At 41.5% G+C, this 27,549-nt stretch overlaps 1 protein-coding gene across 2 annotated transcripts in view; it reads left to right on the plus strand.

Moving 5' to 3' along the window:
• Positions 1-27,549, plus strand: part of TMEM266 (transmembrane protein 266) — an 82,155-nt gene that overhangs the window by 4,891 nt on the left and 49,715 nt on the right. For both annotated transcript variants that reach the window (XM_054272909.1, XM_054272910.1), the window contains exons 2-4: positions 21,208-21,308; positions 22,276-22,381; positions 24,418-24,606. In XM_054272909.1, the coding sequence (XP_054128884.1) occupies positions 22,368-22,381; positions 24,418-24,606 (203 nt within the window). In that variant the 5' untranslated portion in view covers positions 21,208-21,308; positions 22,276-22,367. The remainder of the gene's footprint in view (positions 1-21,207; positions 21,309-22,275; positions 22,382-24,417; positions 24,607-27,549) is intronic.

The following is a 27,549-nucleotide window of genomic DNA, read 5'->3' on the forward strand; positions in this document are numbered from 1 at the left end:
GGCAAGTGTCAGAGCTTCTCAAAAAAGTTGTGAAAGTCTTTGTAGTGGAAAGTGTTATGTGTCTGATATTTTAGTGTGCCTACCAGGTTTTTCCACTAATAGAAAATGAAAATTCGTGCATAAAAATAGCAAAATACAAGTTTTATTGAAGTTAGTGAGACCTTAACTGTTGAATTATTTTATAGTTCTTCCTTCAATGCTTTTGTTCAAGTTTATCAAATAATTTCTTACAGAAAAGCAGCCATTTGGACTACCAGTCAATTCAGTTGATGGTACAAATGTAAACAAAGCTCTTCTTTGAGTGAACTAAAGAGCTCCTGTCTGTCTGTAATAATTCAAGTTAGCAAACATACAGGATGTAAACATGAGGCATGTGGTGTGTCTCAGCAAGCAGTGCATAATTTTTCTCTGTATATAATAGCTGCCTGCATTTTACAACCCAGATGTAGTAAATAATTGCATTTTTATCTGGAATGATAAAAGTAGACAACTTTGAAAGCAGTTTTTAACAGGAAAGGGAGATACGGTCAAAGTTCTCGAGTTAATTGCACAAGTGTATTAAAAAAAGCCAATCTGAACGATTTTTCTTGCATATATTTGTTGCTTTTCTTCTGTTACCAGCTGCTACATCCAGAAATCTGAATGCTCTCTTTTTTTCTTTTTTTTTTTTTCAGTCATAAGAAGGAGGACTTTGGGAGCAGGGGCAGTAGTGTAATTAAATAGATATGTTTAACTTGGAAAGGTGTTATTTTTAGAACTAGCTCAAAAGGGCAGGTACTCCTTGGAGACATTCTAACATGGCCAGATTGTCTCCTCCAACTAAAGAGCAGTGCAGGACATGGGCAGCATCAAGGTTTACTTTAAAGTTTTTGATGCATGTTATCTCTGGGCTAAAAAAAAAAAAAAAACTTGAGAGGAGGCTGCAGAGTGGGTACAAGTTCTGAGCCTCTGGGCTCTTGGTGCTTCATTACATAATGCAGGCTCCAGAGAGGCTGCCCGTGGGGGACAGTCCTTGTTCCCTTCCTTTCTCAGGGCCATGCAGGTGCTGCTTCCCTTCCCCATGGGCACAGCAGCTGCTCAGGGTGCCCTGATCCCTGCTCCCCTAAATCCACATCCTCACCTGTGAGGAGCAGGGGAGTTGGTGCTTGCTCCTGGCAGGAAGGGCTGTGTACATGAATTAATGGGCACACTGCAGAGATATTTTTCTCCCTACTCTCTGTTCTTTTTTTGTGGTTCTGTTTGCTCACTTTTCCACCTCTGAGCAAAGGGGAGCATATGGCAGTGTGCTGTCCATCTGGTTGCCACTTACTGTGAAATCATTATGCAGGCAAATTTGGCCCCATCTTGAATTTCTTAGGTAGGAGAAACTGTTACTAGAGTGACAGCTGAAGTGTTTCTACTGAGCTGTAAATGTGAATTAAGCACAGAATGAACACAAAGGGCTCTTTCTGAATTTTTCCAGTCTTCTACATTAAATAAACCCCAACTTGTGCTGTGCTAGTATTTAAAGCAAATAAGGCTGGGATCCTCATTGTAAGCAGTAGACTCTTCAAGTACAGATAAAAGACAAGTCCTGTCCCAGAGGATTTGCAGTCTAAATACATTTTAATGAGAATATAGTGAATGGTGATAGGTGCTTAGGAGCCCTTTAGTTATAGAGATAATACTGTATAAAAATTCCATTAGCATTTTTGCATCCTAGCCCAAGCTTGTCACATAGTCTCTTGAAATGCATAGCAGATGTTAATTCAGGTCTGTGCATTTTGGGTATGCCCAGGTATTTCTTGTTTACCTGCATATCAAGGATCAGCACTGGTAAAGAGAAGTTTTACTGTCTTTGGCACCATAAGCACATGTACATTTTTGTTATCACATTTCACATTGCAAACTTTGAAATAGTAATAACCTAGCTTTACTCTAGTTATCTAAAGGAGTACCACTGAAAAAACCAATTAGGTGATGTTTATGCTGTAATATTTTCATACCTTATCTGCAGACAAGAGTAGCTGTGAAAGTAGTTTTTTAATTCAATTTATTTTACAGTTAGGAGGGTTAATTTTGTACATTTTCTATCATGTAAGTTTTTCATGTAGCCCCGTGGAAAAGCCTGTATTTTTTTAAATTGGAACAGGTGGCTGCACAAGTAGAAAATAGGTCAAAAGAATGTTTCAGATAAATTACTATCTTCCTTGCTGTTTAGATCAGGGATCCTCACTTTTGATTATTACATGCATATTTATTACATAGTACTGCTGCAGTGATTCCACTGTGATATGAAAGTGCTTGTGGACTGGAAAAGAAGAGTTTTTTCTTTGTGGAGGACAGTGGCTGGAGTTTCTTCACTGTATTCTTTAAAGTTTTCATTTTGTTTTGAATAGAAGTGCAGTCAAGTTTTTAAATATTGTAAGTATTGAGATTTTTTGCCTTTTTTCCTGCAAGAGCCTATTTAAAGGACTATAGAGAGCTTTCTGAAAAACTTTTGTTCAGTACTGCATCATGCAATGGGAAAAGTTCATTTTAAGTTTCAAAAAAAAAAAATCTGAAGTTTGAGATTTACTCCAAAGGAAGTGTTTTTGAGCAGATATTCTCTGCATTAATATGTCTTCCAAGTATTTTAAAATGGGAATTCAACCCTCAGTACACAGCAGTGAAACCAGGCTGACGGTGGGAATTTGGGGTAGATTTGGGGAGAGGAAATATTTCATGGCTTCTGTTGGAGTCTGGGACAGAGCTGTGGCCTCTCTGCTGCTGATCTGCAGCCAAGCCCCTGCTGGAGCAGCACTGGGGCAGCCAGCTCTGCTCCATCCCTGCTGAGCTGCACCTTGCACTGCCTTGCTGAATGACTTGTGCCCTGCAGAATTCTTTTCCAGTTCAAAAGAAGAAGGAAAAAAAAAGTAGGGCTAGCACAGAAAAATTCCAAGCTTTTCTTTTAGCCCCAGTTCTTTAGCTCAGAGCATTGGAGAGTACTTCCTGAGTAGTAGTTGGGGTTTTTAAATGCATCGTGTCATATGACTTGTATTGAAGTTTCCTGAAATATATTTTATTTCAAAGTTCGTTGTGGGATAAATCTCTGATGAATCTAAATGTTACATGCTGAGTGAGATTCATGGACATATTCACCAAACTTGTCTCCCTGCTATTGTTTTTTAATGTGAAAATGAGAAAGAATTCCTTTAGTAGGCTGCTTCTCATGAGATAGAAGTAACTGGTAAGGCAGTTTCTCTCTGCTTTAGAAGTCAGAATAGTCACTATAGTGACTCCTGAGACTGACATTTGAAAAAGATTATATTTAGTTAAAGATTCTGAAGAGTGTGAGTTTAATGGTACTGGCCATCTTCCTGCACCTATTATTCTGCTATAGAAAAAGAAGTAACTGTTGAGCAGGTAAAGAGCCATGGTTCTAGCTGAGGGGGAGACTATAACAGTTAACTATAACAGTGCTGCTTTTAGGCTGGTACCCAGGCTTCATATCCTGCCAGAAGGCAGCAGTTTGATGTGTAAATGAAGGTATTCTTTGAAATGCTGGGAAGGCTGGAGTGCCAGGCAAAGGGTTCCCTCCAGAGCCCAAGGAATAGGAGCTCAGGGATTGTTACAGCCCTTTGAATCTCGAGCTATGGACTGTCCAGTTGTAAGGGTGATGTTTGGTTTATTTTTTAATTACATTCTCTTTTGATTAAAAATGCTCAGCAGCAGCTCCCTTGTGCTTTTCTGAAATTTGGGAGTGATGGAAAGAAACTTGGAATTTTTTCCATTAGCAGTTGGATATTTTACCCAATCTGACTGCAATACTTCATTCTGAAGCATAGATAGGCTTGTTGCTTTTGAAGAACTTCTTTCAGTATAAGATGATTTCCCTTTTTGAGGGGGAAAGGACTGCAGCCCAAGTAGCTGGTAGCCTGCCAAGGCCCAAGTCTGGAAGCACAGGGTATAGGAACTAGCAAGCAAAGACTAATTGGTTATTTGTTTGAAGCATTTGCAAATGCAGCCAGGTCTGTGAGTGCCCAGACAACTGCTGGGATGTGACTGATGTTTGCTGGGTTAAATGAAGTAAATGCATCTCTGGTGAGAGAGAAAGGTTCCACAGTCTCAGCTAAGAGCACTGTACACTCTTGGCTTCCACGGGCTGCCTTGATGGAGAGATTTCATGGGCTGAGTGTGCAGTGAAGTCAGCCAACTTTCTTCTGCTTCATGCCTCCAGATAAGGATTAAGGTCCATGGGGCAAATTGACTGGGAAATACAGGTTTGCACAGTGCATTTTGTCAAGAGAGGGGGGACTTTATACCCTAGTGCCTGTGTATTTCACAAGCTTTAAAAATCACTTTTAAACATGCCCTCTCTGTTGGTGGCTGTGTGGGGCAAGAGCTTTCTCTGCTGATGATATCTAATGAAATTAAATACTTATCTTGGTTATAATGCTATCATAAGGCAATGCCAAGTGTTGTTTCCTAGCAAAAAGGTAGAAAGAAGGGAAGGCCAGTGTTCAAGATATGAAGTTATAAAATGGAGGATTCGATATTGCAAGAAAAACTGATAGCAGTGGTACTTTCCTTCCCTAGATGGGCATCTGATCTTGGGGCTTTTACTGGTTGTGTTTAAATGGTTTAGCAAAGCACTTCAGTCTGAAAAAGGCTGTTTTTCTCTTTGTTTCACTGAGTATATAAGGCATACTGCATGAACAACGTTTGGCAGAAGAGAAGCAAAATGTATCTGAAACCTTTAATTATATACTGTAGGCAGCACTGTCTAGGTCAGAAGGCACCATATTATCAAATAACATATTACAGGTATTCAGAACTTGCACAGTAGCTTGATTATTCAGTGAATAATTGGTCTTTGTTAAGCAGATAATGGTACTGTTTGCATTCAGAGCCTAGATTTGAAGTATATGATATAGAATATTTGTATTTTAAATCATTTGTTATCCAGCTGATGTGAGAACTAAATAGAACAGAGTTCAGTAAAAGCTTCTGGGATGGCAGACTGCCTCTTCTGCTGTGCAGTCTCACTGACTCTATCATGCCTGCAGTTCTGAAGGCGTTGAAGAGATTTTTTGTTTATGGAATTTAATTTTGTATGGGTGTTTGCAGCAATGGGACCATATAGACTGTTTAAACATAGACAGTATTAAAAACCAAACCGAACAGAAAATGCCCAGAAGAATAAACAGTTTGGAAGCTTTCTGACCTGCTGTTGGGCAGAAAGGGAAGTGAATGAGAACAAGAGTATGATTACAGGCAAGTAGGATTTATGAGAGAAATGCCATGTCTTTGTGTCACACACCACACCTTATTTTATTTATCTAGAGGAGAGAGAGTATGAATCTGCTGTATGAATATTTACTTAGGCTTTTTAATCCTTAACGATCCCAAGGTGTAATATGAAATTATTGACTGCAGTGTCAGTAGCTGGTAATTTTTATGAGTATGTCAGAATATGAGCTCAAGCAAGTTTGCAGGTTCCTTGGGCACTCATTTCTGTAAGCTTATGCTTGGAGGTGACTGTCAGCTTGGGAGAATCCCCAGTGCTACAGAGCTCTGTGTTGTACAGGCTGGGGAGCAGCTGATGGTGACCAGACCTTTCTCTTCTGGGTTTTGTCTTACTTTCTTTGTCCCAAGATGGAGTTTAAAAGAAAAGCAGTAAGGTGATAAAATTACTGCATTAAAGGACAACAAAAGTGATCAAACCCACCCAAAGTAATGGTTTTTACTTTATAAAGTGCAGTGTAGTCAGGTAATCAAAACACATTCTCTATCAGTAACTGTTTAGCCTGCAGAAGATCAGCCTGCCTTGCAGTAGGGAAGTTGTATTTTCCATATGAGCTGAATAGCCATTTGAGCTGTGATCAGCACTCTGCCTTCCCTAAGGAGATGGCAGTGATTGTAGCATTTATCATACATAAAGGAATCTGTCTTGCTCTATATATCTGCCAAAAGACATGAAAAATAGAGACCGAGGCGGCAGCATCCGTGATCTCAGTAACCCCTCAGACAACCAGACTGATGGTGAGCCAAGGAAATCACTTCTCCCCTGCTCACCTGAGCCCCATATTTAGCCACAGCAATAGTTTTGAGTTGGGTTGATTTAGAAGCCTGTCTGTAAGGGAATCTGCCAGCAGAATATTGGCTGAAAGGTTTGTGTAGTGCATGAAGCTGTTGACCTGTGCTGCAGACACACGAACCTCCAGGTGAAAATAAATTCTTGTTCACACCAGAAATTGAGTACCTGGCTGGAGTGCTGTGGCTTACATTAAAGATGGTTACTTAAAATTCAGTGACCTAGTGGGCAAGAGTTGGAATTGTGGTGTTCAAGGAGAAATTGTAGTGCATGCAATTGTTTTACTACAAGCAAGGAGTTTGTCTGGGTTATTTAGGATTGAAGAAATCCCAGAATGTAATGCATGTTCTGCTATCATCAAGCAGCCCTGTGTCTGAAGCAGAGACATAAAACCAAGGGCAAAAGTTCTGTTCAGGGGAGGAAAGATGGAGCAGAGTTAAGTTGCAGAGCACTTTTTTCATGGAAAAGCACTGAATATTAGAATTTTGCTTTAGTGCTCTGCTCTGTAACATGCTAGCAGCAATGATGGATCGGTGACTCTTCTGACTTGGCAAGATTTGGGCTGCTCCCTGGAAAATGCAGCAGAAGAGCCTCAGAGGCTGCTCTGGGTGTGCTCACAGATTTGTGTGCCTTTGCAAGGAAGGGAGAGACAAAAGACTTGATAGCCAAAATCAAAATAAAAAATGGTGTATAAAAGGTGCCATACATGACCTGTTTTTCTATTTCTCTGCTAAGGGCAATGGAGCTGCATGATATGTAATTTCTAACGATTTTTCCTTGCATCAAGCTAAATATTCCATTCATTTTTCCCTCTAAGGAGTGAACTGTGAGCATTCTTGCTATTCCAGCAAAGGCAGGTCTCTATGTAGCAGCAGCAGCTACTGGACCTACATGCTGGACCAGGCTGCTTCCCTTGTGCCTGTTGTGTGTGGTGTCAAAGGTGTTCAAGTTGCTAATGGCTGATTTAAAATCCAGATGAAAGGATGGATGACAACATTTGTATGTCCAAAGCTAGAGTTTGTGTATCCCCTGTGCAAGGAGTATTGCAGTGTTTTCAAGCTTAGATTTTTGTCAGTTCTGATTGTTTTGTGTTTGTTTTGGTGCATGGATGAGCATATTTAAATTAGTTTTCATCTTTTTTCTGAGATATAGTTTTGCATTTATATAATAATTTATAACTGATTGTTATATATTATACAACTGAAGTGTTAGAGGAAATCATTCAGGCATGGGTTTTTAATGAAATTAGATCTAGTAACACTGTTCACAATTACAATTTATTTACTTAGAAAATCCTACTAAGTTTTATCCTTAAATATGCAGGTAAGCTCTCTTTCCCTTCTCCAGTTTTCACAAATTTCAACACTGTGTCTGCTGACAAAGTGAGTAGGTGGGGTTAAGAAAAGCATTTCAGCCAGGTGGACTTCTTGTCATTATCTATAATTTGTGTGTGCACATGTGGATCCTGTAATTTTTCTGCCTTCAGAGTTCTCATTAAGTTCATTCTGCTGCAGAGCTTTGAGTTTGATTTGTACTTTCCACCAAGTTGTCTTTGGGATAGCCTCTTATCCCATTGATTTGCTGTGATATTTTTATGCTAACTGTAGCAAAAATTGTAGCAAAAGGAGATGTTTAAGGAGAAATATTTAAAGAATTTCAAATGTGCTTTTCATCTTCTGGACACAAGCTGGTACAACAAAGGGGAGAAAAGTCAGCATGATGTGACCAGCCATCTCTGTAAGCTGCCAGTGGAGCAGAGTTTGAGAACATCTGGACTGTGAAACACACCTCTTGAACTTTCATTGATTGGTTCCTTGGGCTGCCAGCCAGGAAGTGTATTTTTAGATACTTGCAGCAAATTTTATTGCATGTGAGCCAATGCCAGATCCATACTTTGTCAGCTGCTGGGTTTTCAGTAAGTAGGGAGAATGGATTTGGGTTTAAGTTAAATAGTTAATTTTGTGCTGCATTGCAGAGTGCAGTTTGTACAGCTGTACCTGGGCAGTGGCAACTAGTCACAAAGCCCAGCACAAACTGTGGAAATCCTGAGTGCTAATCCAGAGAGGAAAACTATTGCCCTGGACACAGGAAAGCAATTTTTTCTTTCACTTAGCTGTGGCCTCTGAAAGCAGAGATGGGAAAAATGTGTCTGTGTGTTTCGTTTTTATGGCTCATCATGTTTTTCCAGAACAAAGGGAGGCATATTAATTTAATGGGAAATGAATGGGTTGACTCCTTAGATGAGTGAAATGTGATGCTACAGTTACATAGCACACTGGAGTACAGCATTCCTTGGGATTTTGAAACGAGGCACGTTCTTGTTAATAGCAGGAGAAAATGGTTCTGCCCTGCAGCTGTGTGCTCTGCCTGCAGCAGTGGGCAGGGCAGAGGTGAAATGTAAATAAAGTGTGGGGATGCCTGAACTGATCTAATCCCAGGGGTTGCCTCCGTCCCATCACATTGCGAGAGATTCTGCTCTTGGTTGAGGGTGAGCTCTGGTTTGGCCTGCCTGTGTTTTTGCCCTTTGGATGCTGCCTGATGCTACTGCTGAGTGGCATCACACTTCCTTTGGACTTCTCTCTGTTCTGTGCTCTGTAGAAGAGGGTTTCCAATATTACTGCCTCTTGAAATTACTTGTTAATGGAATATCTTGTCAAAACCTTGTTCATCTTCCATTCAAGACAAATTTTCCTATCCTGAAGCCCTCCCTGTTTCTCATGCTGTCTGTCCTGCAGTTTCTCTCCGTTCAGCATCAGTGTGGTAGGTCCATTAAAGCAGCTTCTGTTGATAAGGTATATAATGTACACTTGTTTAAAAGAGTGTGATTTATTACTGCAAACAATGCCTCAGATTAGATTAAGTGCTTTGGAGCAGGGGTTATTTCACTTTAAAAACCACATTCTAAATCACCTAATGTGTCTCTAAATAGCATGTGAATAACTAAAGTATGGGCTAGCTCTCTTGTGTGCATTTCTGGGTTTCATTTCTGTTCATTTAAAAACCAGAGGATTCTGGTTGTCCTTTCCCATCTTGGGCTGCAGTGGAGTTTGCAGTGGATTTTGTCAGCTCTCACTGAGAGCAGATGCCTGGGACCATCTGAGAGCTTTCTACCCTGCACTGTTGAAGTGTTGTGAGCTCTGCAGTTCATAACATGTCAATTGTCAACATTGCTTTAAAAGTGTGTGTTGAGAGTGAGAATTATACAAGAGAATGTTTTACAAGGACTGGTGTTTTGGAGCTATGAAGATGAGAAATGAGGGCTCACAAGATATTGCCCCTTTAAATCCTGTATTGGTCTTTGCAGCAGATTGTCTCATTTCTAGTGCTTGTTTTTACAGTGACAGGTGCAGTAAATCTCTCACCTGATGCCAGTATCATTTTAATACCTTGCAGATATTCTTGGTTTATTGGAAAATTTGTATGGATTTGGATTTTTAGATTTCTGATTCAAATAAGATTTCAAAAGCAATTAATTTTATTTTTGGAACATTTTCATATATATCTAAAAAAACCTCAAAAACTGACACTTAAAACACTTGAGGTTTTTCTTTCTATTGGAGAGTGGCAGGATTTTTATCAACAGCATGCCACATCAAAGGTCAGAAACTTGAATACTGATCCAGATACTAGCATCTCTTTCCTATGTTGTCTTGGGCTTTGTGTTTAGTTAGGAAGTATGTTTTCAGTAGCTTATTTAAATTGTATTGAAAGTGCTGGGGAGTCTTCAGCTGAGTTTGATAGATTGTTTAGCAGACAGTGGTTGGTTTGGAGGGGTTAGGGCAATGGTGACACACAAATTATTTCTGAAAATTACCAGAGCTGTTTCACGAGCTCTTAATGATCTTAATCCAGAAAACTAATACAGATGTAGCTTCTTTGCTCTCATCTGTTTTTAACATGTTTTTGCATTTCCTATATCCTAAAAATGGTTAATGAATATACTGGTAAAGTAGTTTGGTTTGGTTTTTTTTTTATTTTTAATAAAGATGAATTGATAAATCTTAACAAAAGTCTGTTTGCAGCTGTAACAGACATGGTTCTGTTACAAGCAGGTGACTGGTACGTGTTACAGGTTGAAGAGCAAAAGTGTGTTTTATTTATATCTTGACATTTGTTTACTGTTCTGGGGCTTGCATTGCAGTATGGATCTGTTGCATAACCTTTGCTTGAAAAGCATCCTTTTATCTGCTCAGTGTATTAGGCAGAACCTCCTTATTGGATATGGGTCATGGGACTTGAAGCACTAAATAAGATACAGCTGCAGTAGAGCTGAGGAGGGTGCCAGGATGGCCTTGGGTCACACAGTGGCCAAAGCTTTTCTGCCTCTGTGGTGCCACTGAATACTGAAGGACAAAGGGTATTTTGTGGGGCAATGTGGTTGGGGTCTCCTGTTTTCTTTATGATCTTCTGTTTTGAAGAAAATAGTTACTAAACAAAGCTTTTTAAGATGTGTGTTTTATATACTGCCTGTGCTGAGCTCTAGGGTAGCAGAGGTTGTTGCATAAGCGTCCATTGTACATTTCTCCAGCAGACACTGTGATAGAAGTGTTCACAGAAAATTATTGTATGTCCTTTAATAGATATTTGTTATAATTATTTAATACACTGGCAAAAGCCACTGAAGTCTGATTTGAAGTAAGTGCCAGGCATTTTAAATGAGAATAACTTTTCTCCATCATCTCCCTGACTGCAGTTGAACAACTGTGGCTGTATATTGAAAGAGAAGCCTAGGAATTAACATGCATGACTTTTAATTGAAAACACATGAGAGGTTTGTATATGCTATTTGTTTCTTCCCATTTTGCTATGATTTGGTAAGTGTTGGGTAGAACAGTTACTCCAAGTTTACGGTGGAATTGTTGGAGAAGCTGAGGGCAGGTCCCTCTCTGGGCCAGTCCCTGCCCTGAACTTTCTGCCTGTTGTCAGTGGCAGCAGGAGCTTGCTGGGGCAGAACCTCTGGGATTCCTGGGGACACTTGAGGAGGACCAGCTCCCAGGCAGGGATCCAGGTGCTGCTGAATGCATCAGTTTGCTTTCCCTTATCACTGTCTTACCACTATGGCTTTTTTCCTCTCTCCTCATTCTTTTCCTCCTCCATAAAGGAAGGACTGGGGTCCAGCAGCCATGCTCTGGTCCTATGAAGGCAGCCCCTGCTGTGGCATTGAGGCACCAAAGTCCAAGCAGCTGAGACAGCGTCAGAGCATTAACGCTTCTGTTTGAACCATGCTGCATATTTTATCTGCCTGTAAGATATCACTGTTCTCACTGCTCTGGGCCTCTCTTGCTCGTGTTCTTCTGGGGCTGCAGTTTTACCACGTGTCTTTAGGGCTGTGGTTCAAAGTGCGTTGCAGAAACCTGAGGGAATACTGAGGTGAGTTTTATATCTGAATCCCAGAGTACCATCCTCATGGCTTCACAACATGGATTTCTTAGTGTGTTAGCAGTAGCACCAAATTAGTGTCCCACAGCAAAAGCTGCTTCTAGGCTCACAGTTTTCAATCACAATAAGATTAATTTCTTAGTGAATAGTGAACTTTGTGAGCCTTTAGCAATTGAGAAGTTGATTTTAAGTTTATATTGATGCTGATGCTATCAGTGGAAGAGCACAAGCTGACAGTTCTGCCCTCTAAATCAAAGGGAGTGCATGGGTGGGTGTTCCTGCATCTTCTTTGAAATTTATTCAGTAGCTTGTGATGCTCTGCATTTCCTCATGTGACAAGAATATCAGTCCCCTCTGTTCTTGAGAGTTTGAAAAAGATGAGGGCTGGGCAGGGATGTGGTGATGTTAGGTGTTCTTGAAAGGGGAAAAAGATAAATTGGACATTTCTACTTTCCATGTGTGGTTTATTTTATTACCAGTAGCTGAATGCATTTTAAAGGTATTTATATGAATAAGCAAATATCTTCATTCTGAAGGAATTCTGCATGCCTGTACAGATCAAATGCTTTTTAACATTTTCAGAAAGTACTTCTCTTGCATACTTCACTGATCCTTTTTGTATTCCATACAAAATAACTAAGGAATCAATTACTTCTTGTAAAAAAGAGCCCTTGCTTCCTATCCCTTTTCCAGCTCCTCTGGGAAGAACTGTTGCCTTGTCTGTTCAGTTTGCAGTGGTCAGACTGGGCAGGCTCCAAACATCTGCTGGCCATGGGTGTGTCCAGACTCAGAGCTGAGGGGAAGGCACACTCTCCTGCAGGGTATCCCTGACTCTCTGTGTGTGTCCCTGTGGTGTGTTCACTGTCACACTCTCCTGCAGGGGATCCCTGGCTCTCTGTGTGTGTCCCTGTGGTGTGTTCACTGTCACACTCTCCTGCAGGGGATCCCTGGCTCTGTGTGTGTGTGTGTCCCTGTGGTGTGTTCACTGTCACACTCTCCTGCAGGGGATCCCTGGCTCTGTGTGTGTGTGTGTCTCTGTGGTGTGTTCACTCTCACACTCTGCTGCAGGGAATCTGCCCCAGCTGTCAGGGCTGCACTGGCTGGGCTTGGCTCCAAGTGCTCCCCAGGACTGCCTGGGCTGGGCCTGCTTGCTCCCAGCTTGGACCCAGTCTCTCACCATCAGTACTTGGTGGCAGAAAGCTGGCCTGTAATTTGCAGTAAGTGCATTCCATCACCTGCTGAGGGAAGCAGGGTGACCTGGTTAAATGCACCAGACATACATTAAATAATGGCTGTCAGTACTCTGCCTGCTGGAATAAGGTGGTTAAATCTTGCATTTTGGGCTCCTGGTGATCAGGAAAGACTCTGCCAGCCAAAAGCAGTGCAGCTGTTGTGTCCCCATACCTCTGTGAGATAACTTGCCTCTGAAGTACAAGACAGATGAGAATTCAAGAATTTTAGTGTTTTTAGAGTGGAGTTTATCCTGTGTACATCACCAGGATTATATGCTGCAACTGCTAATAAATTTGCATTCCAGATAGCTGGGTTGTTTGTTTCCAAAAGCAGAATTACAAAGCATAACACTGTCCAAGAGAAGAGCAATAAATTTCACATCAGTGGGCTAATTGTTATGTACTTTAAGATACACAGTAAAGCCATAAATTCATATAAATTTATTGCATTTTGTCTGGAAGGTTGCCCATAATACTTTCCAGGAGTGACAAGGCAGATATTTCCCACAAATATATTTGTGATTCAGTTGGTTCTTAGAATGAAATCTTTGGTTCCAGATGCCTGTTTTGATTTGCCTAATAACTGGATTTAGTACCAGTCTAGTTAGGTTTCTTTTGGTTCTGTACTGCTAATTATGTGAAAAACAGAATTGGTCTAAAGAACTTCTCACTCTCCTTTCTAGCTAGAAACATCATATTTATGGGCCTTACAGAGTCATAATTGGGAAGATGCATTGAAATCCTGAGCTTCAAGAGATGCCAACAATTTCTTATGAGACTTTTCTCTGTACTTTCTCCCATCCTTATTGTAGTGTTGTGAATCTTTTGTATTTTCATTGACATTACGTTCTCTAGAAAACTAGAGGATGCTTTTAAGATTTCTAAAGGCCTTTAATTCCAGAATCCATTAGGCCCAGGATCTGAAGAAAATTAAAACTGATAGCTTGAGGAAGAGTCTTAATGTTGAAGGCTAATGGCTGAAAGACAATCTCAAAGTTACATTAATCTAAGAGTATGATCAGAAACTCAAGCAAGAGTTAAGCTCCAAGTAAGATGGGCAGCACCTATGGTGGATGAAAATTAAAATGTAGTGAGTTTTGTTCTTCTGACAGGTGGTGACAGACACTGGTGACTAAAATTGCCCTGAACTGACACACACCTTGTACTCAGGGTGTCTCAAGGATTTGTGTTATTCTGCTGCTGTTAAAAGCCTGAGTGAATTTCCAGCTCTGTCCAAATAAAATTTGCTATTGGGTTCAAATGAACTTCTGTTCTTCCCTCAAAATTCATCAATAGGCTGCAAAAGTTGGGTTCATGTGTGATAAACTCAAATATACTCAGAGATGACCTGAATAGACCTAAAAACATTAATTCTGGCATGTTCTAAAAGGTACATTTTTTTTTCTACACTATTCTAAAGAGCAGCTGGACTGATCTTTCTTGGCTTGAAAACAAAAAGATGTGGCTGCAGGTTTCTGGTTTGGCTTTTCGCTGCACTTCCAGGGAGTGGGAAAAAGAGAACTAAAAACAACATCCAAGGGCTGACTCTTGACAGACTAAAGCAAACCAAACTGCTTTGAAACTAAATTGGTACTTGATTTGCTTCCAGTAGTAACAGTTGGTTTAATGCAACTTGATTGGGTTAGTGTCATTCCCAGAAATGCAGGTTTTTTTAGGCAAGGAAATACAAACCCAATTTTGGGTTTCGTATGGGGGGGTGTGCATGTGGTTTTTTGTTTGATGGGGTTTGTTTGTTTGTTCTTTTGAGAAACAGAATTTGTGACACAAACAAGTCATGGTGTTTGGGGGGAGTGCCTGTGTTATGAAATTCGTCCAAATGGTCACTGGACTCTATGCTGAGTCCATTTAGTTTCCCAGACCAGACAAAGTCAGATGTTTTCAGTGCAGTGGAGCTGTTGATGCCAGGCTCCTTCCTATCAGCAAGTGCAGTGGCACATTTCCAATGCAAACTGATCCTGAGCTGCCAGGGCTGAGCCCAGGAGCAGCACCCACAGGCACCCAAGCCCATGGTGCCCCTTCCATCCCTGTGCTGTGCTGAGCACAGGACTCATCCCTCTCCTGGAGCCCTGGCTGGCCCAGGTGCTGCTCTGTGTGTGCAGGTTTGACCTCACACAGCCAAGGTGCCCCAGCTGTGAGCAGAGCAGGGATGCTCAGGTGTGCAGGGAAGTGCTGGGAGCCCTGTGCCCAGCCCTGTGGGGAGCAGCCTGCTTGGGGCTCTCCCTGTCTGAGGAGGCCCAGACAAATCCGTGAAGGGACCTTTTAGCTATGTGATTGTTCTCTTTTGTTTGTTCTCTGCACTCAAGAACCCTGTAGTGTTCTTTTTCCCCTGGGGAGTCCCTGTGGGGATTTTTTCTACCACACGCAGGAACTATAGATAACTGTGGGGATCACCAATTCATTACGGCTAAATACAAGCAGTTTGTGAAATGGAAAGGGAAATGGCATGCTTGGAATTACTCCAGAGAAAGAGATCAAATGAATAATCTGGCTCAAGGAATGCCTTTTATTTATTGAGGAGCTAAGAGCAAGCTTGCTATTTGGATAGCCTTTGTGGATGGACAGGTTTTGCATATCTTTGAGATCCATAGTGCTGTCAGTATTTGCGGTGGTTTTAAACTGAGAACACCTTTTCTTTGCCCCATGGCATCTTCTCAACTAGCAGCACTGTGAGTTGCTGCAGTAGCTGCCAGACCTGTGCCTTTTCTGGAGAATGTTGGGAGGGTGTGAGAACCATGAATTCCAGCAGTGCCAGTGTGCACCATGGAGCATGAACTGGATGAGAGCCCAGGGGAGCTGTGGGCAGCTCTTGTGGCGAAAGCCTGTTGATGCTGGAGCATTTGCAGGTCACAGAACCTCTCTGGAGACCTGCTGCACAATCCCTGCCTCCTCCCCAGCTTCCATGAGAACAGAGAGCAAAGGAAGAAGCATGAGTGGAGCTTTTTATAACCTTTCGAAACAGAGCAGTTCCTCCTGTTTATTTTGGTCTGGAAGTGCCGTGTGCTGCACACCTGGAAGAGGGTGGGCTTGACTGGGCTCTCCTCAGAGTCTGTTTTGCATTAATCCCCCTCTAAAGCCTTGGTTCCAGCTACTCTTATTTGTTCTGTACTCCAGATTTGCAGTATTGAAATGTTCAGGATTCAGCCAATGATCATATTGCATTTGTGATGAGATTATTAACTGTGCACAAGATAATTTTTCTCTCTTTTGGCCCATCTAGACTTCTCTCTAGAAAGTGAGAGTCCACTTAAGAATAATGAGGGTTTTTAGTTACATAATTACATGCTGGTTTTTTTTCCTTGAACAGTGTTCTGCTTAATTTCAGCATAGAGGTTGATTCCACCAGGGAATAGAATTATGACTGCATGAGCAAGTGCAAATCTGCCATTTCCTAATTTGTGAATGCCTGACTTTTTTTTCCTCCCAATCTAAATACCTTTCCTGCAATGAAGGAGTTTTCCCCTTTTCTTTTTTTTAAGTGTGGTGTATTTAAAATTTTGCTCTCAGTCCCTCCATGAAAAAGATGCAAAATTCAAATGTCCTTTCTTGGAAATAAAAAACTCCTTCTCTTGTGCTTCTTTTCTTTTGGACACTGCATAGGAATGTTAAAGATTAATGAAGTTGATTTGCTTTTTGTTTTCTGTGTGGCATCTCTGCATTCATAATTGACAAATCTAATACCTCATCAAATTCTTGTCTACATAAAGCATTATGGAAGGTCAGTTTAATCAAAATAGGTTTTTTTTTTTTGTATCATACCGTGTGATTTTTCCTGTTGGGGGGAAAAAGAAGAATCAATTTTGTTTAACCCAAAGTAAAGCAAGGAAGTGCTGGAACCATGCTGACAATTTTGTCAGGTTTTCCCCTTCAGAAGTACAAGTTGCTGGATTCCTGAAGGGAACAGTTTTGGCATATATGACCAATTAAACTTTCTAAATGCAGATGATTGGAGCCAATTAAAATTCTCAGGACAAAAACAGTTGTGATCCCAGGGGACCTGGGAATTCCAGTTCTTGGGGAAATGCAGCTTGCTGTAGTGGCAGTGAGTGATCACATCAGGTGTGTGGTGATCTCAGGATGATATCCATGGTGTTCATCACCAAAAAATCTGACTTGGCTAATTCCCAAGAGCTCAGTGTGTAATCACTGTTGCAGTTTCACTTTGAAAGCATCGAGGGTAATGTCTGTTTAGGTGTGTCCCCTACTCTTCTTGCTCTTATGTCAGATTATTCCTTTTCTTCCTGTTTTTCTGAATAGCTCCTGACATCTCTGGGATTGCCCAGCTGGCACACAAGTAACCATCATTGGCATTCAGGCTTCAAAGTGTATCAGGCTTTCAACCTATAGACTGAGATAAGAATGTAACTTGTTTGCACAAAGGAAACAAAATTCTGTTTCTTGATGTGGACTAGATTCAGAGTAAAAAGCTCCAGTGTGACACAAAAGGAGAAAAACCCCCAGAGCAGCCCTCCTCCTCCTCTGCACCCCTCCTGAGTCTCTTCAGTGATTTCATGCTGCATGTTTGCTCCAGTTGGATATTGCCAATGGCCAGGGCTCTGCACATCATCTTGGACTATTTCTGATCTGAAGTCTTTCTGCTCTGTGTGCTTTGTTCCTTTGGCTGTGCACAGTGCCTTGCCCTGCACTCTCACTTTTGCTGGCACAGCTATTTTTGGAGCTGTACTATGACCTGTATCAGGGAAGCCATCCTGTTATTTTTTATTTTTTTCTTTGATGGATGGGGTGTGGGCAGAGGAAGGAGATGGAGCTGGTGAGAACACAAACTGCACCTTGCAGCAACAGCAGTGTCCCCTTGAGTGGGGCCTGTGGCATTTCCTTTGAATGCAAACTCTGAGCCTGTCCAGCTGTTTTAAGCTGCTCTTGGGAGACTTATTACAAGAACATGTGAGAATTTGGTTTTGTGCAAGGGCACAAACTTGGGTGCTTCAGTCAGCATCTGAATTTTGTACAGGAGCTTACAGATTCATGATAATATGCCTCAGAACATGAGCAAGTGCAGCAAACAGCTCTGAATCATGTCTTGACTTCAGCTCAGCTGAATAGGGTACAAGTTAGGAGGGACTTTGGTGCAAAAGGCTTAAATTAAATTATCTTCCTACTCCCCACCCCCAGCTGGGCCCACTGCATTGTGACACATATTTTGTAAGACTGTGCTTGAATCAATGCTAAAAGCCATGGTTTTCATGCGCCAGTGGAGTATAGATTTTTATTTTTTCAAAGTTAGCTATTGGAGTTTTGTTTTTTTGTTTTAGCTTAGTGTATGTATGCCATGTGCTATGCTTCAGCATACACTTTCCAAACTCTGTTCTATGCTTTTTGTTGTTTCAGCGAGATTTTATCTCCCATTAGCAAGCTCCTGCCAAGGTGTGGTGACTGACAATAGGAGATCGATGTAAACATTAACAAATGAACTGGGGCACGATGTGGCTGGGCAAGGCCAGCAGCAGAACCTTTGCTCCAGCATGACCCCAGCGCCTGCACAGGGGGAGCTGAGGGCAGGGGTTTGCCAGGGAGAGGGGAACAGCACAGCCAGCCCAAAAACTCCTGACAGGAGCCTTGGGAGCACTGCCACGGGTAGTGAGGGTGCAGGCAACAGAGCAAAGCTAAAGGGCTTGCAAGGCAAGGACAGCACTTGGAAGCAGTTTGAAGATCTTGCCTCAGAAAGAGCTCAGTGGTTGGGGTACAACCCCCTTGAGTGCTAAAGAGGGTGAAGAGCTGTGATCCCACACGTTTGAAGCTGGGGTGCCAATTGCAAACTTCCATGCTTCCCATCAAATTGCACTGTCCTCTTGGTACATACAGGACATCAGGCATTTAGTGCACTGAATGTTTCTGGTTCTTACACTGCTTGAAAGCTTGCACAAGAAACTGGTGAGACAATTCTTTCCTTTCTGTCAGAATTCCCTTCCAAACTGTTTCTGTTAAACTCTGGGAACTGCTCCTGCTGCACCATCTCACCTGGAAAGCCACGGAACAGCAGAATTGCTGAGCTCTCAGGGGTTGGGCATTGCCCGTGCTCACGTGGCAGCTCAGCCAGTGCTGTGTGCTGCCTACTCTCAACTCTACCAAGTGGGGAAAAAAGCCAAAAACTCTGGACCTGTTAGTAATTCCATCAGATGAGACCATAGAGATGAGGCATTTTTGTCTACTGAACATTGAGTATGTTAGGTGGGGAAAGGGCTGCATGGAAAAATTTTCACTCAGGTGATGGATGGAATACCCAAAAGTTCCTCTTTGTTGGCAGGGAGAGGAGCAACGTCATTCCACTTTGCCTACAGGAAAATCCTGTAGGAATGCAAGCAGGAGATAAGTTCAAAAGAATACAATTTCGCAGCTGATCCCTGCTGTCTTTAAACACTAGTCAGTTGCAAAGAAATTTCTTGTGGAAGTTTGAAGTTGTTTATGTTGCTCTGAAATGTGATTTTTTTTTTTTTTAAAGGAAGTTAAAAACAGATAGATGAGGTGGAGTGGATGGTAAAAAAAAAATGGTTTTGCAGAATACCAGTATATATTAAGATACTTCTTTATGTTGCTTGCATGAAGCCTGGAAAGAAGCATGAATCACAGTAATCCATTTAGGAGATAGATAGATACATATACACGACCTATTACATCTCTTTTGTCTTCTTACTGCACTTCCTGCCTTGTCTCCTGAGCTAACCCATCAGTAATTTCCCCAGTGGTTACTCACGTTTGCACTCTGCGTTCCAGGAGGGCTCCCGGAGCTCAGTCCCCGTCTGTGGCTGTCCCTGTTGGGCTCCCTGGGGCACGGAGCTGGAGCTGGACTCTGCTCCCTGCCCAGGAGCTGCTCCTGCAGCCCCGGGCTGGGCACACTCTGCCTGCAGCGCTGCCAGCTCCGGCAGGGGGGGCTGGCCTGCCCTGGGGCTGCTGCCTCTGCCCCCAGCCCGTTCCCATACACTGTCAAGCCATAAATTCATATAAATTTATTGCATTTGGTCTGGAAGGTTGCCCATTATACTTTCCAGGAGTGACAAAAGAGATATTTCTCACAAAAATATTTGTGATTTTGTTGGTTCTTAGAATGAAATCTTTGGTTCCTGATGTTTGATTTGTCTAATAACTAGATTTAGTACCAGTCTAGTTTGGTTTCTCTTGATTCTGTACTGCTAATTATGTGAAAACCAGAATTGGTCTAAAGAACTTCTCACTCTCCTTCCTGGCTAGAAACATCATATTTATGGGCCTTACAGAGTCATAATTGGGAAGATGCATTGAAATCCTCAGCTTCAAGAGATGCCAACAATTTCTTATGAGACTTTTCTCTGTACTTTCTCCCATCCTTATTGTAGTGTTGTGAATCTTTTGTATTTTCATTGACATTACGTTCTCTAGAAAACTAGAGGATGCTTTTAAGATTTCTAAAGGCCTTTAATTCCAGAATCCATTAGGCCCAGGATCTGAAGAAAATTAAAACTGATAGCTTGAGGAAGAGTCTTAATGTTGAAGGCTAATGGCTGAAAGACAATCTCAAAGTTACATGCCAAGCTGGAAACACAATTCTGAGCTGGAAAACACTCTTCTGTTTAAATAAAAATGTGCTCCAGCTTTGGGAAAGCAAGAGAAGGGAGGGACAAATATTTAATGTTTGTGCCCTGGCCCATTCCCCAGAATCTTAGGATTAATATAAAAAATAAGATTTCTTAAAATCTAAAATCTGTCACTGCTTTCTTTTCTAAGTCCCCTTTGGACGTGAGGCTGGGGTTACCAGCACTGTGCTGTCTCCTGAACAAATGGTGAGCTTTTACTAGGTTAAGAAGCTTCCACATGTACATTTGTCTGTCCTCTGAGGCCAGTTTCCATCAGTCTTATTCCCATCTCCCAAATCAGCTGGATCCCCATGTACTTTTTACTCCCCAGGCTTGCAAATGCAGCTAGAGCAGGATTCTGTTTTCTTACTCTCAGAAGACAGGTGCACAGTATCTCATGCCTCAACCATTTTCTCATACTGAGTGCTTAGAAGAACTGATTTGGGTAAAATTTTTCATTCAGAATTGTTTGGGGTTGTTTTGTGTTGTAAAAATGTCAGCTGAAGGTGAGACGTTCGGGAGCTAACATTGCAAAACAAGTTTGAGTCTTATATTGTAGTTTTGCTGTGCTGGTAGGTGCAAGAGTTTGCAGCAGAAAGCTCTGTGTGATTGAAATATTCATAAATTTAGGCAAATGTTTTAGTATTTTGCTGCCTTAGGGGGTATAGTAAATGAAATAATTTAAAGTCTACAAAGACCAGGGAATAGAGTCCCATTCATACTTGAATGGATATGAAATCAAGTTTCTGCTGTGTTAGCAAAGCTTTATCTGAAAAACATTTCCTTCTTACTCTGTCCAAGATTGTAAACAAATAGAAGGTTTGTGTCTTTCTAAAGTATGTGTAGTCTTTTGTTTTAAAGTTGTCCTCTTCATATGAAATTAAATTTTTGGCTTACTTATGTACCTGAGGAGGGTGATCACAGTGTAGAACTTTTTTTCTTGCTTCTTTTCCAGGCACATTATCTGGAAAATGTGAAAATGCATTGGCTACATTTTGCATTTTTGTAAAATTACAAAACATGGAATAAAGCCTTGGAAATGGCCCTACAAAAGATGTAAGTTCAATTTTACTTTTTTGTATGATGTGATTGTTAAGGATCTTAATGCAGCTACATTTGTATGTCTCCACTGTAAATACTTGACTAACAATTCAGCCTGTAAGTGATGCTAGGGTAAAGTTTAGTATAAGAGTATTTTTCATGATTATTGGTGTTATTGTAAGCAATTCTAATTTGCCAGTATTTGTTTCTGTTTAATCAAAATTAGAGTCTGTTTTTATGTTACTTTTAAAAATTTTGTAGCATCTAATCTTCATAATAGCTTCACAAGATCTCTCATGATTTTTAAGAGCTTTTGTTGGTTGTATTCCTTGTTTTTCCTGCTTCCAAAACCTGTGTATCAATAGGTTTCATTCTCACAGGCTTGTCCTCTTTTGCTCTGGTGGCCATGCATTGCTCCAGGCACAGGACAAGTGGAGATTTTGCCTTTTCCAAATGTGTTACTGGGTTTTGTTGATCAGAATACTATCCTGATAACAGCCCATCTAGAATGTTTGATGACATGATTTAATTTTTGGAAGAGACTGCCTAAGATGACAAAGGGAGTCAGGAACAGTTCAAACTCAAAAATGGAGAACAAACCCCCAAACTTCATTGACAATATTAATGCTTATATCTAGAATGTGTAAAAATTTGTCTTCCAATAGAATTTACGCTCCTGAAGCTTTCTCTGAAAATCCCCTTCCCCCTCTGATCTTGGTTATTTTCTCAACAATCTAGTGGATTGAAACAAGACCTTGTTCTTATGGAATTATGTATGTGTCAATGTGTAAAAGTAAATGCACTGTAACTTTACAGCTTCCATAATATGGAGGAATTATCCTGGAATAAAAATACTTTGAAAAAGAATCATAGGAGGGGAACTAACCTATTAATCACATTTGCAACATGACAACAGAAGTCAGTGTAGCCCTTTGGATTTCTTTCAGCTGTGTTTCAGATAACCTTGTTTTGCTTCTCACAGAGCCCTAATCTTGCCAAGCTAGAGCTGTAATGCAGAGCAGCTGGAAGTAGTTAAACATTGGAAGCACTGCTGATCTGGTTGCATCCTCCAACATGACCAATCCTCAGTAAGTACCATGTGATACAAATTACTTTAAATGACAGGGAGCAGGCTGCTACCTGGAGGACAGTGATGTGACATCCTGGAGGTTTTCTGTTTGTCTAAAGCTTGTGAGTTAGCAGAAACTCCATGGATGATGCTGTAAGCATGTCTGATGTGCATTACTAACAGCAGTGGCTGAAAACTAGTATGTTATGTTATTTTCAGAGCTGTTTATTTTTCTTGCCACCAAATCTGTCTGCCAACTCCAGTCTGTTTGCTTTTCTTTTCAATCAAATCAGCCTTTATTTGTCATATAGTCTGTCTAAGAATACAGAAACTCAGTATTGTTGGGGGAGGGAAGGTTGCACCAACCCATTTCCTGTTTCTTTTATGCTACTGGAAATTGGATCATTGCATGCTCTTTCATGCAAAACTGAACCAGCTTGGATTTAAAAAGGTACAGGTCCACAGGATGGCATTAAAGGTGAAAAGCAAAGAAAATTCTTGCTAAAATTAGCTTTTACCTCTGGGTTTCTGATTTCAGAATCAGAAGATTCTTGTTTACAGAAGAATACAGTTCTGTTGGAAATTGAGGAATCTCATTACTTTCCATTATTAGTTGGACATGAATAAAATAAAAGCTTTTAGGTTATTCAGGTAGTACTTCCTTTTACCTTCTTTTTCTGCCACAGTATGGCACAGCTGCAGCCTTTCCCTGCCAAATACTCTATGTATAAGAGCATTTTACTTTCTTGGTAATTCTGTTAGTTCCTTTTAATTCAAGAATAATGTCTTCCATCTGAAAGAATTAGTCTAATGGTAAGACTCACTCAGATCAGTGGAAACTGTCAACATAGGACTTTAGTTCCTTCACCCACATCCTTAAATGATATCCTTATACAAGATGTACCAGTTAAGTGATCTTCTAAAGTAGCCTCTTATTTTTGGGGGAAAAAAAGGAACTGCTAACCAGGTTGCTTAAATTGCTGGAAGATTTTAATAAGCTTCTTTAAAATAAAATGCAATTTTGGCAGTCAAATAACACAGGGTTCTAAGAACTTTTTAAATATGGAAAAAGAGTATCTTTATTCCTGCTGTAAACCTCCAGCAGTAATCTGAGATTTCTTCCAAAGTTACCGGGCTCCCCTAGAAGAAAGCTGGAAAAGTTTGTGTTTGCACATCCTTGGAATCAAACAGGGCAAGCAGCTTTGCTGGGTGCTGCAAAGATCAGCCCTTGATGCAAGCTGTGTCCTGAGCCACGTCATCCTGTGCATGCAGTAATGCTAACAGATAAAATTCCTACAGAAGTAGTATCTTGTTCTAAATGTGGGAGACATACACATTGTCAGACTGTTTTTAGCTGCATGGAGTTCCCATTGTTGATAGTGGGCTGCTGTAAGAATACCTGATCAGATTTAGAAGCTGTGCATAAGGTTACTTAAGATAATCTTTATGGAGGAGGCTATAATTCTCCTGAGTCACTGTTCCCTTTCAGTACTATTTTGAAATGACTTGTAACAGAATGATTCTTTTTAGGTGAGTGTAGCAGAGCTGCCATCCATAAAACTGTTTGAATCAGTATTCAAATCTGCTGGAGGAGGGGTCTGACTGCACCCAGTAGCTAACAGTTGGTTTGTATATAGTAATTAAAAGGCCTAGCTATTCACTGCTCACCAATCTAACTTAGAAAGCAGCGAGTTTTTAGTTGGCATAGTTACATGTCTTCTTTCTGTTTTCCATAAATATTTTCCTTTTGGGCTCATGCATTTTTTTCTCTATTTGTTTATACACAGCCATTTCTATTTAGTGCTTCTGAAGCAGATTCAGCAGAGTGAAAGTTGTTCTCCTGTGTGAGGTTTCTGTTGATTACAGTGAGATCTACTGAAGTTTGGAGAGATTTGATCTTCCTCTTGAATGACAACACCTCCTCAATGACCTTGCAGAGGCCTTTTAAGTTGTTGGCTCTTTAGGATTCCATGAAGTTCTTGTCTCTAACTGCCTTTTACTTGCTTGCTCATTTCTATTTGTTTCTGTGTGTACGTGTGTTTATTACATTTCCAGGCCTACAATTGAAGGCAGTGTTTCAGAAGTTGAGATCATTTCCCAACAAGTGGAAGAAGAGACCAAAAGCATTGCTCCCGTGCAGCTTGTTAATTTTGCTTATCGAGATCTACCTTTAGCTGCACTTGATCTGTCTGTGGCTGGGTCCCAGCTTTTGCCAAATTTGGATGAGGAGTACCAAAGAGAAGGGTAAGTACAAAGGGCAGATTTTTGTCATGTAGTTTTAGGTTACAAGACTTTCATGGCCTGTTAAACAGCAAACCTTAAGCTGGAGAAGTGCAGCCAGTTGTCCTTAAACTCTGTGTAAAATTATTGTCACAGGAGGGAAGAGACCTTTTCTAATATCACTAATCTGGGCTGGTTCAGAGCTGTTTATCATTTTAAGTGGTTCATGGGTACTGTTTGACCACAGTCTGGAAGCTTTATCTCAGGAAAAACAGATGAAATACCTGGCCTGTCAGACGAACAGAATGGTCTGGTGAAAGCTCCTTGAGAAAGGTGTTTGAGGATGCTGAGAGTTGGCTGCTCTGACTCTTGGAAATAACTGTGCATCTCCTGACTGAGAGATAATGGCTGGTACTGCTGATTGCAGGACAGAGAGTGTACTTGCCACCCAGTAATGTGAATTGTGTCGTTTGCTGATGTGAGAATGTTGTCTTTGGTAATGTGCACAGTATATGCATACTGCTCCTGTTTTCATAGAAAGGTGGTTCCAGGTTCATTGCAAAAAAATATCTTAATCAGTTCATAGCATGTGCCCAAACATAGCCCAGTGTCAGATTATGTAGCACTGATGTCCTACAGGACATTAGAAGTCATCCTTATGCCTGGTTCAGGCTTGAAGTGGCTGTAGGTGCACTGCTGTACTAAATTCTTCATGAAAGATTTGGGTCAGCTGGAGAGAATCCAGAGGAAGGCAGTGAGAATGATTAGAGGCTCAGAAAACCTGCTGTGGAGTACTGATTGGAATAACTGTGTTTCACATGACAGAGAGACTTTGAGGGGAGCTTCCAAGAGCCTTCAGTGGGGAAGGGAGCAGCCTGGTACTGATCTCCACGATGTTCAGGACAAGCAGTAAAAAGCTTGAATTGCAGCAGAGGGCAGTGAGGGCAGCAGAGTGCTGGGGTGGACTTCTGGTGTGTGTGGGAAGGAGGGGGATAGAGGTACAATTGCTGGATTGCTGATCAGGAAGGTGCATTTGCCAGGAATGATAACTCTGTGTTTAACATCCCTCGGGACAGAAATGGGCTGGGCACTGGGGCCTGCCCTCCCTGCCTCTGTGCCTGCTGTTGCCCTGGGTGTCACACTGAGCACAGAGCTACTCCTCTGTCACTGAGGTCCTGGGAGAGCCCTTCCCAGTGAGCCATGGAGAATGCTCCCTGCTGAAGGCTTTGAAAGGTTTTATATAAGGCTCCATTTATTAACAGCTCAGTACGTTTCAACCTGTGCTCTGTAATCAGCAGAGACCTGCTTGATCTGAGCTCAGCAGGTATTCTGGGGGTACTCAGGAAGCAAGATGTGGGGAAGGCTCTTGCCTTTAATTGCTTTCCCAAATTGGACTTTATGAGACTTCTCCAAAAGGCTGTTACTCCAAACAAGGGGAAATACATTTCGAGTAGGTTATATAAGTACGCTACAACTGTAACATAAAATACCCTGCATAGCAAAAGAGGCACTTGAAAATTAATTTAAGTATGCAGGTGTAATCCTCAGGCTATTTTGGTGCTGAGTCAGTACCAGTTTAGTTCAAATATGCATTTTTATAGATTTTTGTGATCTGAAACTCAATTCTTCACTGTGCCAAAGGGCACAGGTCTCTCACTATAACCATTCGAGAAGCTTTGCAGTCTTAAACATGGAAATAGGCTTGAAATTCTTTTCCTCAGCAGATATCTCTCCCTTCTCTCAGACTTCTTTTGTGGCTTTGTCAGTCTGAGTGGAAATAAGCAGGTGCCCTCCACACTTCCCAGCTGTGGAGCACATTCTCTGAAGAAAGTTCAGAGCTTAAATTTGGGCATACCAATGCGTTTTGGCTAAGTGTGTTCAGCTGCCTTGTGGGAATGGTGGCTTGTTCCTTTCAGAAGCATCCATGACAACTGATGCCCTGAGAAATTTAGGAGCAGAGCTGGGCTTCATAAGCCCAGCAGCAAAGTAAAATACTATCCCTGTTTACCAAAGTAAAATACTATCCCTGTGCTACCTCCTGGCTTGGTTGGGAATGTGTCTGGTTTTATGGATGTGGTGTCATTTCTTTCCCATGACCTTGTTCCTTGTGAATGGTTCCAATCCCAGTGAGGAGGAGGTGGGCTGGGGCAGGTCAGGTCAGTTTGATCCAGGGACTGGCAGCCACATCTGCCTTAGGTGCAAAGAGGGGCATGTGGGGAGGGCAGCACGAAAGGTGGCAGAAAATGGCAAAAATCCCTGTAATTTCTGCCAGCATCCATCTTTGTGACTGAGGCTCTGTTACCCCAGTGCTGCTGTGCAGAGTGCAGGGGGAAATACTCTGGGTGTTCACCAGTGAGTCTCCATTTCCTCTCTCCAAGGGAGACTTCAGGCTAGGGATGAAGGAGAGGGCAGGAAAGGAGTATTCTGATTTAATGGTGATGCTCTGTGCACCCCAAGGAGCACACAAGGTTTTCCTCAACCTTTTCTTCTTTAAGGCTACAAGGTGTTCAGGGTCCAAGCACAAATTTCACCCGGTTGCTCCCTGGAGGAGCTTTTTGTTTCATCTGAGGAAATATTTCTCCTAATAAAGCTGATAATAATAGGTGATCAGGAATAGGTGGGTCATAACCCTCGTTGTGTGCCTGGAAACTCTCACATGGCATCACACAAGCTACCCCTCCAACAAGAAAAGAAAGAAATGAAAAGGAAAAAGAAAGTAAGTTATGGTCGGTCTTTAACTTGTTAGACAGACTGCATGTAAGCTGCCATTCCTGTAGCGTTAATAATGGAATAAAGCCTTACTTTGTGCAGTTGGAGAGGTCTTTGTCTCTCATATCAAATTGTCAGGGCAGTCAGTTCCTGTGTGTTGGTGTTGTTGGAAGCATTTTGTGCACAGTTTGAGCTGGTTTTGTCAGACATTTAGATGACAATGCTGATCCCTGTGCTAAGCAAGAAAGAAAGGACTGC

The sequence above is a fragment of the Melozone crissalis genome, unplaced genomic scaffold, assembly GCF_028551555.1.
Source record: "Melozone crissalis strain CALT ecotype California unplaced genomic scaffold, PUWL_Pcris_2 ptg000014l_1, whole genome shotgun sequence".
Lineage (NCBI taxonomy): Eukaryota > Metazoa > Chordata > Aves > Passeriformes > Passerellidae > Melozone > Melozone crissalis.